The sequence below is a fragment of the Haliotis asinina genome, chromosome 7 (genome assembly GCF_037392515.1).
Source record: "Haliotis asinina isolate JCU_RB_2024 chromosome 7, JCU_Hal_asi_v2, whole genome shotgun sequence".
Taxonomy (NCBI): domain Eukaryota; kingdom Metazoa; phylum Mollusca; class Gastropoda; order Lepetellida; family Haliotidae; genus Haliotis; species Haliotis asinina.
In genome coordinates, this window is record NC_090286.1 from 15402043 (window position 1) to 15420055 (window position 18013).

Consider the following 18013-nt stretch of genomic DNA (forward strand, 5'->3'; position numbering starts at 1 on the left):
CAAATATACTGACTGAACATTTATTTTACAATTGCAAATGCTTGTCAATGACTGGAGCAACAAACTGGCATAGAGTACAGAAGTTTTAGAGACAGATGAAATAAGACAGGATACAGAGCAGAGAAAGAGGAAAACAGGCTACAGAACAGCAGAAAGATGGTACTGTACAAATACTTTCTCACACTTGTCTACATTCACAACTACTTACACATACAACACCATATTCATCAAATCATACAGCCAGCTGTCAGACCACTGCATAGAGATCGTCTGGTCACACAAAACAAAAAGTGAATTAAATATGTTAAAGACATAATTGTAGAAGTATAAAACAGAGGTGGCTTCTAACAGTAACTGCAACTGTTTGCTGACAAGGGGAAAGAAAACAGTCTAAATATAGGGATCTGATGCTGTGTTAATGTATCAAAACAAATCCATGCACTGCCTGCACTCAACCATGTACTACAAATCCTTCATGAGTGACATGAGGATAAAGATGTTCCTGTGTACCTCCACAGGTAACACACAAGAACAACAGCTTTGGACATTGTTCCATAGGTCACAGCATGAGATGACTTTCATTATATATGTGAATGTAGGAATGTGATATTAATAAAAAGCATAAACAATTTGTAGCCTACTTGTGGTGCCACAATAAATCCAATAATAATTTATTATTTAGTCGTTTGTGTCTCTGAAAGTCTCATCAATGTAGGTTACCTTACCTACATAACGAGAGGGTTATGGCATATTCTGCCTAGTGCAGACTATGTACTTCTGTCAAGTTGTGTACAGACAGAAAATGTACGCACACACATAATGATTTTAGATACACATTATGAGTAAGAAGCCGTAGGATAATAACAAGATGGAATATACAAGCTATACAATGGTGTCAGGTTAAGAAATACTGAATGTATTAACTGTGGTAGTTTCTTTCCAACTAGCAGCATGTGGACAGGTCTCATCACATATGTACAGATGACAAGTGATGGGCTTGAATACTGTGAATGTTCACTGGTTTGCTCTAAAGATGAAGGTGAAACTCACTCAATCACTATACATGCGAAACACAGTAAACAGTGCTGTATATGAAGCTATTATACTTCTCCCAATGAATTTAAAATAAAGCAACTCTACATCTCACAGGAGTGAGCTGATGTTGATATCAAGCAATCTTCATTCAGAAAGTCTTAACTAATCTTAAGTGAATTGCCTGTACAAGTTCCTCTATTTGGTGAATTTGAGACTACTATAAGAGTCGCTGAGATGTGAAGGCTTGAACAAAATGTCTGTCTGAGAAAGCATCATATAAAACATGCTAATATATAAAAACAAGAAGCAGAAATGATGCGTGATGACATTTCATCAGGAGGCCAGACTAATTATATTTCTTGTTAACAGATCCATCGGTCGTATTTTTTCAAGAATAAAGGGAAAAACATTATTTTCGATGCACAAAAAATACAACCCTAATGTTGTTATTGGCCAAAAGCGTAAACGTTTTCTTTAATTCTGTCTTTTTTTCCCCCATATACACTTCATAAACTGCTACAAGTAAAATACTTTAAGTATTTACAAGGAATATTGCTTTGATTGGTGATAATATTTTTGGGTTTTTTTGGCCTCCTGCTTTCAGGTTTCTGTGGAAAAAATCCATAAAGCAAGAAACAAAATTAGTCTGGCCTTTGACAATTAAATAATATGCCACCATTAATATCAGTCAGTTACATTGTGACATCACAATAACACATTTTTGGATTTATTCAGAACAAATATGTCCAGTTCACGTAACTGTTTTATCCGTGGAATGTGTGGTCAACTACTACATCTCGCATCTCAGGCTGGAGAGACAACTGCTTGTTGTACTGACAGCACAGAAATAAATAGAATGAAGTAGCCATACAAAACAGTTCGGACTTGCTTTCTATATCAAATTGAACATGTCCATAATTATAGCAGAACCCTGAAAGAAGAATCAGTAGAGGTCCCAGACACACACATCAATGCAATGGGTCATATCAAACTGAGTTGACAACCTAATCTGGAATATCTTTATTGGAATATTAACATTATTAATTAGCCATCTGCCCTGAATAAAGATTCACAACTCTAAGGGCAAGATGACTGGCCAGTTAATTTATTCCATTGATATGCATATTACACCACCCCGCAGGCATTAAACACTTTAACTGAATGCACCCACTTATATTGAGTCACACAAGAGAACAACTAACGTAGAGGGACTAAGGGAGCAACAGTATTCAAGTGATACTACAGCATTCCAGCATGGTGCAATATCAAACACTGATGCAGAGCACACAACTCCAACTATCTGACTATGTGTAACTTACAGATCAGAGCCCTTATTCTCGAAATGTTTGTAGCCCTAAGAATTCTTAACTTTGGTCATAGCCAATGTGTTAAGAATAGGCTTAAGAACTTCATAGGGCTACGAACGTTTTGAGAATAGCTAGCCTGCACAGTAATCAGTCTTTGGTATCACAATATTAAATGCATCCCCAAATGATCCTAAAACAATTTTATGTAATACTGTACATAAAGTGTATGTGACAATTTACTGTTTCAAGTGTGCATATCATTATATGGTTCAGCCATTTTTCTTTGGTGATTATGGACATAACTTCAGTTTGCCATAGACAGTATTTCTATATGACACTGTACATTCAGATTTCATGTAGCTGGGTATATGGCCATTAAGAATGTTCATCCAGATCATATTGAAAACTGCTGTGCAGACTCCAAAGACACACAGCATCCAATGTGAAACAGGTGATGATGAGGAGATACAACAGTCCTCACTTTGTCCATATTCCCTGTCTGACTGTCAGCAAATTAGTCTGAGTACAAACTTAGACTCAGTAGCGCTGATCCAATTTCTGACGTTTGCGATAGGAGTCAGCATAATGTCCCCCAATGCCTTGTGAATGCTGCCCTATGATATATTCGCCTTCTGGGCTGGGTTCTGGTTTTGGTAAGAGAGAACTATAACTTCGCTTTTGACCAACTGGTGTGCTCTGAAAAAAAAGAGAAATCAAAAGTTTATTATTTCCACACTTACAGTGCTTTTTCAATAGATGTGTGAGGATACAGAAATTTCACAATATAACATGACATCTTGGAATGATACCATTCTGTTTGATCTTCAGGTAAGTGAATCATGATATATCTATCGTCAGATGAAGTACCACAATTATAAATACTACGATACAGCTCTAATTTTCAAACAATTAGTATAATTAATGACATTACAGATAGTATACTTATTTCAACAATAAAAAGCACATAAAAATAAATATACATATTTTATGTAGTGTTAAGAGTCGGTCTTAAATGTTGTGCAAAATTTCAACATATGTATATTACTTCTTGACATTCGTTTAGGGACAGTGGTGTGCTCTATATTTAGACTTGTAGTTTACTCAGAAAGAAAGACCTGCGATGTGCTACCAGGAGCTGATTCCACAATCATTTCTTCTTGAGAGTACAGCACATTTCATTGTTGTTTGTTGGCTTCACACCTAGTTCTTACAGATTCCTCATTAACTAGTTGGCTTCACACCTAGTTCTTACTGATAGATTCCTAGTAAACAAGTTGGCTTTATCTCGGGACAAAACACAAGTGTTATATTCCACTAAAACCTTCTATCACATAACAATTGCCCAAACCAGTAAAGCACATGAAGTGAGGATATATGATGGCTAAATCACAATCAAGTGTTACTTTTGTGAGGAATAAAAACAAAAAAGAGAGCTCATGGGAAATAGCACCAAGAGAAGATACTTGAACTATGTTGTATCAGGACATAAACTATTTGCCAGTACCCCATTTCATTTCAGGTCATATTCACTTTCAACAGGTTTGCTAGCAGTTTGGGTGAAACATCCATATTGCTCATTTCTGTACTAATCTCTCCTGAGGAAAGTTCTTTTTGTATGTTCCCTATCTCTGCCACCTACATAAATTGTACACATAAATATGAAAAAACATTTTTTTTTATTTCTGCCAGTATTTTACAGTAGTACATACTGGCACTTTGATAGGGTGAACTGGAGGTGAGGGGGTGTAAGCAGAGGATGTTCCTGCTGGTGTGGGAAGCAGGCCACCAGAACCTGTGTAGCTCATGGATGTTGGGTCGCTGCTGTGTGCGCTGGTAGCAGCCTGAAAACAACAAACCGAGTTAAGGCCAGACACAACAAGCCCGAAATGCAAGACACAATCCAACTTCAAACATGTCTTTTCTGTATTAACCACCACATTTACTAGCAAAGGGTATAATATATATATTTATATAACGTGTATGTATAATAAATAGCTATGTCTGCTCCCAGTCCACTTACAATGAACAGGAGTTCATATGACTCACACAAAACCACAAATATGTCATGGTAGGCATATATGGGATTGAAAATATTCCCAATAAACAAAACTAGTGACAGAACTGATTGGTCTTTGTTTCAAACAACACTTGAGTGTGCGTCAGCTTGGGTGAACACTGTTCAAACATGGCATGGCATGGCTAAAGGTGGTTAAGTATGCAGGCATCAAAAGCTCACAGCTTTGGTGTCACTACTAGCGCAAATCTGGCACTAAGATATACGACAGGCAACACAATGTTAATGAAGAACTGCAGTCTGCATCTCCCCATCCTGAGGAGGAAACACAATGCTTATAGAGGACTGTCAGGAGCATCTCCCCATCCTGAGTAGGAAACACAAAGGTAACAAAGGACTGCAGGGAGCATCACCCCATCTTGAGGAGGAAACACAAAGGTAATGAAAAACTGCAGGGAGCATCTCTCCATCCTGAGGAGGAAACACAGTCTATGGAGGACTGCAGGGAGCATCACCCCATCCTGAGGAGGAAACACAGTCTATGGAGGACTGCAGGGAGCATCACCCGTGGAGGAAACACACAGTCCATGGAGGACTGCAGGGAGCATCTTTCAATCCTGTGGAGGAAACATACAACGCACGAAGGACTGTAGGGGGAATCTCCCCATCCTGAGTAGGAAACACAAAGGTAACAAAGGACTGCAGGGAGCATCACTCCATCCTGAGGAGGAAACACAAAGGTAATGAAAAACTGCAGGGAGCATTTCTCCATTCTGAAGAGGAAACACTAAGCTAACAAAGGACTGTAGGGAGAATTTCCCCATCCTGGGGAGGAAACGCACAGTTAATGTAGGACTTACCTGGTAGTTGGCCAAGGCATGCACGAGGCTGGACCCATTGCTGCCATTACTGCTGCTGCTCTGAGGGCCGGAAGACAGAGGCTGTATCAACAACACAATCATGTCACGTAAGAAAAATGTATTTCTCAGGATAGAAATACCATTTAAAATTTATCCTGACTCCTACTAATTGCTTATCTCATCACATTTCCTGTGGTAGTGGAAACCCCAGTGCCAGTGTTACCTAGAACAGAATAACATCTCACCCAAACACACCCCAAGGCTCTTATGCTCATCAGAAGCTCCCAACAAGAATCACATTGATTTAGTGGATTTGCAAAGCACAATCAGAGTCAGACTCCGGATTACATATAAATGATCTGCAGTCTTACACAATCATATATCACTCATGTACTCACTCAGGCAATATAACATTTAAGCACTCGTGTTGTACACATAGTATGACATACACATACACACACATACAACATATTCTATCAGCTTACAGCGTCGTCATAGCATTGGGATGCTATGGGCACACTTAACAGTTACTGATCATAGCATTGTTCCAGCAATATCATGACAGGGTCATCAGAAATGGGCTTCATATGCTATTGCAAAGATACATGTTTGGCATTTACAATAAGTGATGATAGAGAGTGAAGTTACCTGTATGTAGTGTTCTGAGAACTGCTTCTGTTGGCCATATTCAGTGGGCTCCTACAATGCAAATAACATACAGGAGTGGAAACAAACTCAAATTGGGAATAAACTAAGACAAGGACACAAGTTTTATCAATCTGAAGATGGTCATAGCTGACTAAAAGTCAGAAAACACTAGTTACTCATAACAACACACTTAACACTCACCACATATCCCGAGTCATCAAAGTTGACACTATTTCCACTCCAAAAACCTGCATCCCCACCAACACCCTTCGGAAGACTGAAGACAGACTTTGAAAGATGTGTTCCCAGAATGTTGCCAAAATCTTTTAAACCCAACCCTTGTAGACGAGATGGTGGTTCCCCCAGCAGCGAAGACTTAACTCCTGCGTCATGGCTACTCGTCTTCAGTAATCCAGGGGCAAGTGCACTAGGCAGAGTCTGTGTCATGCTGTTACCATCAGATGTACTACCGCTCACTGACTTTCCCAAGGGACCATTTCTCATACTGGAACTGGCAACAGGACAGGGGTTCGGTAACAATCCTTCTTTCCCCTTGTTTGAAGGTTGAGCTGTGAGCGAAGGCTGATCAGTTCCCTCACTCTGCTTACTATTCATTGAAAACATTACTTGACCAAGACTCATCAGCAGATTTAGGTTAAGATTTTTCACATTCTGTAAACTGTTCTGGAAAAACTGCACATCTTTGGGATCTGCACTTGATGTCAAGTCTGTCTGAATGGGCATGGTTGGATTTTGTGCGGTTGAGGCAACAGGTGGTCTTAGCTGAACTAACAAACTTTGCAACAACATATTGGCACGCGCTATCATTGGGTCTCCAAGAAGTGAGGGCTTGCCGCCTACAGAATTGTTCTGAAATAAAAGAAAATGAATGCATTCAGTGTCATCAGTCAATATTCACATCTATATACTAATATAATACAATACATATGTTGCAATATCTTTATGATTAAGAATTCAAACTCTTGTTTAAGAATATTATGGTATTGGAAACCTGAACTAGCCCTTTTACTCTAACAACACAGGGAATCACTCCTGACCATATGATATGACCAGCGAGTACTTTAACTGCTAGGCTACCCCACCGAATCCCTCTTGCAGATCAGAATAAGGACATCTTCTGTTCAAGTGTTAATCTATGCAGTTAGAGAATGAAAATACCTGAGTATCAGTTTGTTGACCGAGCAGATTCAGCTGTCTTGCCAGGGGACCTGTGAACTGTTACAAAGACAAATTTACCATTTTGAGACAAATATTATAAAAAAATAAATAAATATAAAAAAAAAATAAAATAAAAAGAATTTAAAAATCCTATGAGCCTCAATTACAATGCATGGCATTATGAATTATGTGTCACTAAAATCAACTGATAATAACTTCTAGTGACATCGCCTCATTGTTATCCACTGAGACCATCACAGGAAATGTGGCTGTGGCTGGTGTACCTGTATACATAGTGCTATGTAGCCAACATACGTAGGGCTAAGATAAGATCATACCTGCTATGGCTGTTGTACTTGCATACATAGAGCAGTGAGGATGATATCATACCTGCTGTGGCTGGTGTACCTGTATACACGTTACTATGTAGTAGTTGTGCTTGCATACATAGAACAATGAGGATGATATCATACCTGGTGTTGCTGTTGTACCTGTATACACGTTACTATGTAGTAGCTGTGCTTGCATACGTAGAGCAATGAGGATGATATCATACCTGATGTTGCTGTTGTACCTATATACATGTTACTATGTAGTTGTTGTGCTTGCATACATAGGGCAATGAGGATGAGATCATACCTGCTGTGGCTGTTGTGCCTGAATACGTAGGGCTATGAGGATGATAAGTCCTAGCTGCATGTTGGGGTTCATAATTGGGCTCATGGGTGGGTATGGAGCAGGACCAAGCAATCCTGTAACAAATATGATCACCCTGCATAATATTATGCAATTGTACTATAAAATCTCTGAGCTTTGTATCTCATGATACACAAAATGTGATGGTCTTGTATGCAACCTGTGAAATTCCATTGGACCATAGTTATCGGGACTTTTTAAAACACAATTATTTAGCAGGTATATAAACAAGCATTGTCCCTAAAGTGACATAATCCACCGCCGCAACAAGCTGAAATCTTCAAAGTATCTCTGTGACCTTGAACATTAAGTGACAGTCACCAAAATTGACTGGGCCCGTCACCTTCGCTAGAATAAACTTGGTGTGAATATGAAGAAAATTCTGGGAATGGATCTTGAGCTATCTCAAGGGTAAAAGGTTAAAGTGACCTTGTGACCATGAAATGAAAGCCAAGGTCACCAAACCTGACTGAGACCAAATATGAAAAGAATCTAGTGAACGGTTCTTAAGATATTCCAATTTGTATGCATGTATGTATGGACGGAGGGAGCCTAATACTATATCCCCTGCTTTGCACTAAATGCGCAGTGGGAGGATAATGAGAGAAGTGGGAAACAATGTTTATTAATTGTAAAAAAAACCAATCCGTTGGAATTTTGTCAATCATTGCTTCATTTCATAGTACACTGTTAAACACAATTTAAAAATAAGACAAAGTCATCAATAAACCCAAAATGGCAAAAAAAAACTTCATGAAAATGTCACTTAGTTATGGCTTTAGAGTTCTGCTCTGGAAAGGATCACTAGCACAAATTTCAGTCAAAGTAAACCTTTTTGGCATGAAAATGCAAAAAATGAAAGATTTTAACGATAAATTGTCAGATTATAACTACACATCCTATCTTACATCTTGTACTCTCTCTCTCTCATGATTTATAGTTGAGTGGATATAAACAGCAATCGAACATACCCCTGCTCCTCCTTTAATTGGGCAGCTTGGTGTTCCCACCCTTGTCGATCATGTGACTCCTTAGTGAAGTCATTGCCTTCTTGCAGCCAGTACTACCCAATTAGAGGAGCATCAGGGTGTGTTTGGTGAATGGTACAAGACAGGTCGAAAACATCATTTGCAGTTCATTTCCACTCAGCTATTGATCATGAGAGAGTGAGAGAGAGAGAGTAGAAGATGGGAGATAGGAAAATTATTAAGTTTAATTATTATTGAGTCATTAGACTAGCTGAAAATAAAATTTGGATATCAGTTCCTCCGTTTTGCAATCAGATATGCTGTTTCATGAACTACTAGGCAGTGGTAAGTGAGGCCTACCCATCTTTTTGCTGAGAAATAAATTGCATAACAGCTTTTAACAAAACCACAAAGTCCACAAGGAAGCCCCACACAGAAAATATACATACCTGGCTTGGCATTGCGGGACATCACTGAGTTGATGTATGTCTGGTGAAGCTGATGAAGTGACTTCATAAAAGTTGGGATCACTGTTGAAACATAAGGAACTGTTACACTGTTCATACATTTCAACATTCTTTAAATGCAAACGGAAACAAAAACACACAGATTTCTAAAGTGTCAATACACTGAAATGAAATAAACATCACTCCTTAGACCTGTAAACTTTCAAAACTGACTCAACCCAATGCTAATTTCTATCAAAGATGTATTCAAACACCACTGAACAATAGAGAAATCAAGAGTATACATGCCATGTGTCATGTAAGGGTGGGTACTGCAGAAAATTTTCACATTGTGATCCAAAAACATATATAGCAATATGCACTGCAATATATTGCAAGAAGTTTTTGTGAACAAAAAACTAATAATAATTGAGTTAATGCTTGACTGTTAACACAACAAAATCACTGTACTTGATTAAGCTTTGACAAAAACTTTTAATCAAGACAAAATATAAACATAAATAATATTTGGCAAAATCTGAACTGGTTATATTGTTCAGCACTAGTATCAAGTGTCAAAACCTGATCAAATGAATGATCAATAAACCACAATCTCTTTAATAATGTTTGACACTATCTGGGATTGGGAAAGGCAGGGGCCATGGGCCATTTTGCACATTAGAATTTAAAATGGCCCATTATAATTTTGAAGTTTACTATTGATATAGGGGGCAGTGGCCCATTCTATTTCAGAAAATGGCTAATGATCCTGAAAATGGCCCATTATCAAAGTTCTCTTTCCCAATCCCTGCTCTATGTTAATTTACTTAGGGAGGTCATGATCAACAATGACAGTGGGAGCTCCCCCAGGAAATATCCCACATGCTGACAAGGCCATGTGGTTCAAAGGAGTTGAAATGGTAATCTATGTTGCTTTGTAGTTTTGGTTTATGGACTTTGAACCATATGTGGTAAGATCAAAGAAATTTGACATTTGTGACAGGAGTAGTGACATGATTACACAAAGTGTGTACATGGCAATTACTGCTGTTGACAAGAAACACACTCTTCACCTACATGTAGTAGGGAGAGAAACAGTTGCCTGTCGGTCAGTATAGCATCACAAGTTAAACCATACAAGGATTTCCATGTATAGCTCGTGCAGATGCAAAGGATTCAGAAGCCAAAAATAAGTGTACAGGTTTTGGGATCAGTCAGATTTAATGAAGGAAGATACACCTTATCGGAAAATATTTGGGTTTTGGGTATTTTTTGATAAAATGTCATTTTATACTTATATCCTGACACATATTATTCACTTCCCTCCCCATTCTGCCTGAGAACAGAAAAAATGTCTCCCCTGAAAGCACCTCCTACTGCACATGCACACCAGTAACCCTGTGGTCATGCAATACCTTCTCACTCTGTCCATTTTTGAAGACAAATGAGATTTTGCCAAAATAATGAGGACTTTTGAGAGAGTTGAAACTATGAGTTAGGATCATTTTACCCCCTAGGAACTCTTCAATCCTGATGTACATGATTGGGGTACCACCTTGTTATATTAAAAAAGAAATAAATAAAAATCATAAGATTTTACAATGCACCTGGAATTAAATTACTGTTTGGGTTGCTCCATATGTTAAAAATAAATGGCTATTTAATTCAGTTGTATAACTCAAGCTCTGAAGCTCATTAGTTATGGAACAGAAACCTGACTTCAACGAATCTGTGTGGTTAAGGGCTAGCTCTGTTTTCTTGATGGAACTATCAACTGTTCTATCATTAATTTGTTGCGCTACAAGCAAGGTACCGAACTGGTGTACATCTGCAACATCTTGTGTGGTGAGCTACCTGAGATAATGGTTAGTGAAGACAGTATTCAACTTCCAGAAGCATCCCTCAATAATAGATGTGACTGAGTAGTTGCTGTGCTGCACTATGGTGGAAGCTGTAGCTGTGACTTGGAGGTCCTTGGTGAATCCAGTTCTGCTGCCCTGAAATCTTTCAGAATATCTTCTTTCCTCCAGGAAGAGATCGTCATTCAAGAGACTTGTGTAGAAGCATTGAACAATATATGGTTTGGTCAGCCTTCTGAACTTCCTTCTTCTTTGGGAAGTTCTCTTCAAACAAACAACACCTCACGTTTCTAATTGGTCACAAAAATAAGTCTTGTCCTAAGTATCAACAAAAGCACAAGGATGTGAAGTTAGCTCTTTGCTATGACCCAGATGGACTGCATGTTCACCCGTTTTACATCTTGTTCGACAGAAACTAATAGCATGAATCTGACATTCTAGCTGCTGTGGCTAGTGCCAAGAGAAAGAGCGTTTCCTGAGCAAGGAACTCAAATTCTGCATCTTCATACACATCGCTAGTAAGGTTTTGGAAGACTATGTGTAAGTTCAAAGCTGGTGCTTTGAATTTCTTCTGCTGATCCTTCACCCTCGCAATCTCAGGAGTGCGAGTGGCTCAGGAATCTTGATGAATTTTACTCCCATGTTCATCCTGAGGAAAGAAGTGAAGTAGTGCCATTGAGATATCTGGTACTTCTCAGATGGGACAAGTATTCTGCAACTTGAGGATGAGTGACCTTACTTGCAGAGAACCCCCTTTGGCGACACAAACTGGTCCAAATGCTTCCATTTAAAATTGAACACTTCTGGTATATCTTGTCAGAGATAAAGGTACAGATATGGTTGCTCAAGCTGAGTTCTCTCTTCTGGTAAGGCAGTTTGTAATACCTTCAGTTTGCAGAGGGAAGTTTGGCCAGCTTGGAAGCTTTAGACTCAGTGTTCCTGTTTCCGCCATCACATCTGGAGATCATGTTTTTGATGGCCTGTGAGGCGCCATAAAAGTCTCTTTCAGGTTCCTTCTTTGAGCAAGCGTTTCTATGACTCTTTGCATAAACACCTGTGGAGGGGATGTATATGTGTGAAGACCTTCCCAGGTTAATGCTAGCCACATCATAATGCATACCAATAGCATCTTCTGATATGACAGTCAATGTTCACCATCTGATAGCTTGGATTCATTTTAAGGCTGGTAGTAGACCACTTCAGAATTATGTCTATGTCTAAAGTATGAAATCTAAAATTTTGATGACGGCTAGAATGCCATGACCCAATTATGTTATAGTGTGATTGCTGTCTTGCTATGACGCCTGGCTCACACTTCACAGAAAGCAGTTGTCGCAGCTCATAGTATGAATTTAATAAATACGCGATGGGTACCATGCCTGGGGTGATGACATTTCTAGTGTTGTCGAGTCATTTCCTTACCTCAGCAGACAATCTGTTCAAGGATGGCCACATTACTTCCATTGCAGCAATGTTGATTCCTGTGATGCATTGATCTAAATAATAACACATATGGTCATCTAAAATGGTGATGAATCACTTGACGATTACCAGTCATCTCACTGTCAGGACTCTGACACTTGTTGAGATTTCCACATAAAGCAGGTTTGCTCTCATCCTCGATATCTCCAGGGTATACGTTCCGATAAGTCTCCACTATACCCTGGATGCATCTACGGCTCAGCCTGATAAATTTATTACCTCCCTTGGATGGCTTTTATCCAATCAGGTGTCTATGCTGGGAATTTGAGTGAACCAATCACAACTCACTTTCACTTTTTAAATTATCTAACCGATTAAACTTGGCAAACAAATTATGCAGAGGTTCTCTGAAAGAGGTAGATGGATTTCTTGTACATGTTTTTAAAAAGGTTTCGGACCTATAAATTTGTCTGTATGATTTCCCCAAATTGTGAGTCACACAGCAAGCAAATCTTCGCAGTTGCAACTGCTACCTTTGTTGAACACTGGCAAGTTTGGTTATAACGGCGGCCTTGCTGATTGGCTACTGTGAGAATGCGGAGCCAGCAAAGGGAGGTAATAAAATTATTGGGCCGACCCGTAGATGCGTCCAGGGTATAGTGGAGACTTATCGGAACATATACCCTGGAGATATTGAGGATAGTTTGCTCTTAACCCTGGGAATTTGTTGATACGTGAAGATCAGGTCTGCATACTCTATTGAATACATAGTCCCAACTTCACGCACACAAATTGTTTTCATATGATAATACAGAATACTGAACCAGTGTGGTCATCTGAGTTTTGACAAACTAACAGTGTACCTCCATTCAATTCCCTCTAAAATGTATGACAAAAATGATGCACTATCAGGTTGACCTCCATGATATTTGGCACAATAGATGGTTGACTGATTGCATGTGTATGATATTGTGCCACTTCTGCAATCTTCCAACACCACTACAGAGGAGCTTCATTCCCGTCTTCCAGTCAAATGTTTCATTTCTTACCATTTTTGACTAGAACTGAGTTGAGGTCATCTGACAATTTGGACAAAATATTTCCAAGGAACATATACTTGGAGGATTGCAGTTAAGGAAGGATCTTCTCTTAATGTTGAGACATAATTTCTCTGTTTTTATTAGAATCTTCATCTCAAAGGGATCTTCTCAACTATTCTAATTTTCCAATATGGTGTAACTCTTCCCTCACAGATAATGGCCATATTTGACAAGTTGGTGTGCAATCTCCCCATACCCCATAAGATGACTGTTCTTGGTGAGAAATGGGGTTCTGCAAAGAGAGATGACTGTTTGAAGATCTGAGGCTGCAATGCAGACCTGAAGCTGCATAGGATTGCGGCCTGCATGATGATCTAAAGCTTCACGCTGGCTGTTTACCAGCTTACACCTAAACAAATATCTTTTCATAGAGGGTGTGCTTTATCATTACTTCTGCGTGAAGACTGCAGAAGTAGTGTCTTGTACAACAGAAACTGTGGTAGTTTTAGAGATACCACGGAACCAGCGTCAATGTTGACTAGTCTTTAAAGAAGGTTCTTGAACCCGGTTCTGATTGCTGCCAATGGCTTCACGAAAAATGAGTTCTAGTCTTCTTTGTTCATTGTGTCTACATGAAGATCAAAGCTAGTGGTAGTCTTCTGAGATACCTGCATGTAGAGGTGTCACGATACAGAACATTCATGATACGATTCGATACGCATCACGATTTGCTATCTTCAGTTATTTTCCTCAGAATTGTATGAGTGAGTGAGTTTGGTTTTACGCCGCTTTTAGCAATAGTCAAGCGATATCACGGCAGGGGACACCAGAAAATGGGCTTCACACATTGTACCCATGTGGAGCTCAGAAGTGTATATTTTGATATCAAGTAACAGTACAAGTATTGATATAAGTGTCAATTTCTAGTGACAATTAACAACTTTTAGGTCAACAATATGCATCACAATACGAAAAAATGTATCGATACATTTACCATCAATAATCATCGATACTATGATATATCGTCACAGCTCTAATTGCATATTGGTCTCAATGTTGACTACTATGACAAAATAAGGCTTGTTGAAGAAGCATTTTTACCTTTTCTGGTTAAGGATTCTTCACCTCATTCAACATAGACATACAAACAAAATATGAGCTGCACAGTCCAAAACTGATCTTCTAGAAACAGCACATACAAGTGCTAATTCTAATTTTCAACCCCATCCATCTTAGACTTTAAGTTACTGAGAAATGAGTAACCTCTGGAACTTTGCACATGAAATCTCAAGTTCCATAACAGAAATTTCCTGTTGTTGAATGTGCAGCCCTTGAGCCTTCCTGGTCTTCGTGAATGACAATTAAAGATTTTCTGCAACTTGTGATCTTGTGATCAGCATCATCTGGGGGTAAGGGTGGGGAATGGTTAGTGTGTCGATATCTTTACTCTCAAAATGGAGATGAGTCTTTGTTAGCAAAGTAATAAGTAGACTAACGGCAATCCAGGCTAGGCACTTGCGATCTTCATAGATGTAAGAGTTGTCTTCATATTCGGAACAATTCCCGTTAAATGAAAAGTCTTTATTCTCTTAATCTTGAGTGAAGTTTGGAATACGATATTCCAAAACCACAGAGCCTGATGATTTGTTAAATAGCAAGCAAAATTTGTTTTGTGATGTTCGTCACAAAATCTGATTGATTTGCTGACTGAATGCCTCGAGATAGGCACCAACGGTTGCATAAATGGTGACTGGTGCGTGAAGACCTGTTGCTGAATGGCTGCATGAAGTTCTGTGCCTATGCCTAGAATGAATGAGGTTGTGAGAAGGCTTGTGGCTGCATGAAGCTTTTAATCTATGTGAAACTTTGCAGTGTGAAGCTCCGGGATGAGGTTGCATGAAAGTCTCGGGCTGCGTGAATGATTAAGGCTGCATGAATGCCTGTGGTTGCATGAAACCTTGCAGTTATCTGAAACCTTGCGTCTGTTTGGAGCTCTGAGGCTGTGTGTAGCTCTTATGATGTGTAAAAGGCTGACACTGCATGAAGAGTCCCTTTGAAGACACTCTAGAGTGTGAAGACTGTGTTGAAGACTGTACTAATACCACTTCAGGTTTTAAAACCAGAGAACTCTTCACTAAGTCATATCATATCATAATATGATGTATTCTTTGGAGAGTCCTGCATGCAAGTCTCATTTACCTCTGTCAGTGTAGGTGGAATCAGTGCCCCTGATCATATTGTAGAAGTTGGCTTGGTGGGGGATGTCTGTCTAGATGCCTTCTTTAACTTAGCAAGCTTTTACAGACTATCTTATTCTCCTAAGTGAGATAACCTCTTAGGGTGGCTGTCCTTCACCACTATCTCCTTATTGACTAAGGCAACAGAATCCTGCAATGGAATCTCCTCCTATGTTGAATGAAAATGAAAGTATATTGTCCATACAGGACTGTAATGGAACAATCTCATGTTCAGCCATATACTTGGTTGTCTTGTCTCTGGATGTAAAAGACTGTGACAATGGAGTTTTCCTTCTTTTTTTTGGTCAATCTATGGACAAGTATGGTGTGATTCATGGTGTCAGAATCTCTGAGACTCTCAATTTACAGATAGAGCATGTTTTCATGGGACCCGCAAACTTTCACAAAGACTAAAAAATATGGTTGGTTTATGATTTATAAAGGATATATGAAGTAAATTCAAGCATTAATTTTGATGGATGGTTTATTTTAAAGGGGATTTGCATGGATTAGACAATGGGGAAATTTTCTCTGAAACACTGTGTGAAAATGGAGAGAAACAAGAACAAAGGTTTACCATTGAAACTCAGAGGGAAGAGAGAGAAAGCGAAAAAGTATGAGTCAGATTAAGGAAAAATTGAGAATACTGTGTGTATGCCAGCTACCATGCGTATTACATTCTCTTGAAAACAAGCATGTGCCAGCTTTGCTGTTTAGTGATCTACTTACACTGAGGGAACTGGTTGGTAAGCCCCTTGACCAGTGGACTGCTCAGCAGGGCAGGACTCACGAATAGTGGGTCTGGTAGAAGGCTGCTCTTGTTGCTGGGTTCAAACTTCTTGTCCTGAGCAGACAGCAGTGATTTAGTACAATAGCTTATATAGTGCATGATGCTTGAAAGTACATTCACATTAATATACCTCTTATTTGTGCTGACCACTGTATATCAGCACCATCAAAGAGGCACTGTATTCCACTGTGTGAATAAGCACACATCTCTACATGCAGTTACAAATTTGTTTGCCTTCTGTTGTTGATGAACCATAAGAAGTGAATAATGACTGTGACCTCCACATGTAAGAGCTTATGTCTTAGAACTGCAGTATGGGGCATAGTATTATCATGTTAACATGGCAGTCGGGGCCATGCAAATGTCTGAAAGGTAGGTGGACTCAGGTCAAACCACGGTTGCTTCCAAGGCCATATACAAATACCATGCATGCACACATCTTTTGACAAAACCCCCTACAAATGCATACTGGGTGGGTAAGTTTCCCACATGTTATTAGGGACATTGTTTTAAAGAACGAATAAAGTCACATTTGGTGTACTCCTTAAAACCGCTATACATGAAAGACATGAAAGACTTGTGATTAGTCTTATGCAGAACGCCAATTTTTTTTCTTGAAAAACATGTAGTTAATTAATACCGAGGGATTAAATGATGCCAAAAAAGTTGCCTCCTTCCCTCTCAACTGGCCAACAAAACCACAGACAGGTTACATAACTCTGTTGCCACAGCCCTGCAGTGACATCATGTGAGGAAGGATTTTCAGTTAGTTGTATATAAACTGTGCAACAAGTTCGCCAATTTGCTGATTTCTCAATGTCAAAAAACACATGCGGAATCAATAGGTTGCCATCAAATGCTCCCAGGTGTCGCATGATGGTGTTGACAAGCACAGATTTCCATGTGACTCCTGAGTTTGTGCTAAATATGGTGTTTGTGAGTGGGAAGCAAGTGTTGTGGAAGCTTGTATGTTTTATATCATGTGGTTGGACACCCATCTCTCTTCCAGGAGTGAAACTGTTATGTTTTAAACAATGTCATGCAAAATACTATTGTCTATCAATCAAAATACGTATTTTACTACCAGTAGAAAGTAGGTTAGATTTTGTAATTTCAGTGTAAACAATCCTAAATAGCATTTATTCTCAGACTGGCGGATGTTCGCAACAGGGCGCGCCATTTTTCAACATCATGGAATCACTGTCTGTTTAAGCATTACTTAGATTATGGTTTGTTTTCATTATGTTAAATGATCAAAACTACTTCCTACTCGCAGTTAAATATGTTTTTAAATCATGACCAAAAAGATATTGCATGCATCGCTCGTAACAGAATGATATATATCCATTATGACAACAAGTGATTTTGATAGAATCATCGATGAAAAGAAGTTTTACCTCAAAAATTAAGCAAAGCAGGTGACAAAATTAAATGGCAGTATATTGTGAAAACATAAAGCTCTCAATTTTCAGAACTGTCATGACGGCAGGTTAGACAAACCTATAAGTAAGA

At 39.0% G+C, this 18013-nt stretch overlaps 1 protein-coding gene across 1 annotated transcript in view; it reads right to left on the reverse strand.

Annotated features, from left to right (window-relative positions):
- Positions 1-6: 6 nt before the first annotated feature.
- The window catches only part of LOC137290724 (ribonucleoprotein PTB-binding 1-like), a 42842-nt gene continuing 24835 nt past the window's right edge, over positions 7-18013 (reverse strand). The window contains exons 6-14 of the mRNA XM_067821821.1: positions 16441-16555; positions 9157-9237; positions 7683-7795; positions 7044-7100; positions 6066-6734; positions 5865-5915; positions 5217-5297; positions 4052-4183; positions 7-3038 (exon numbers count right to left, since the gene is read on the reverse strand). Of these exons, the coding sequence (XP_067677922.1) occupies positions 2880-3038; positions 4052-4183; positions 5217-5297; positions 5865-5915; positions 6066-6734; positions 7044-7100; positions 7683-7795; positions 9157-9237; positions 16441-16555 (1458 nt within the window). The 3' untranslated portion in view covers positions 7-2879. The remainder of the gene's footprint in view (positions 3039-4051; positions 4184-5216; positions 5298-5864; positions 5916-6065; positions 6735-7043; positions 7101-7682; positions 7796-9156; positions 9238-16440; positions 16556-18013) is intronic.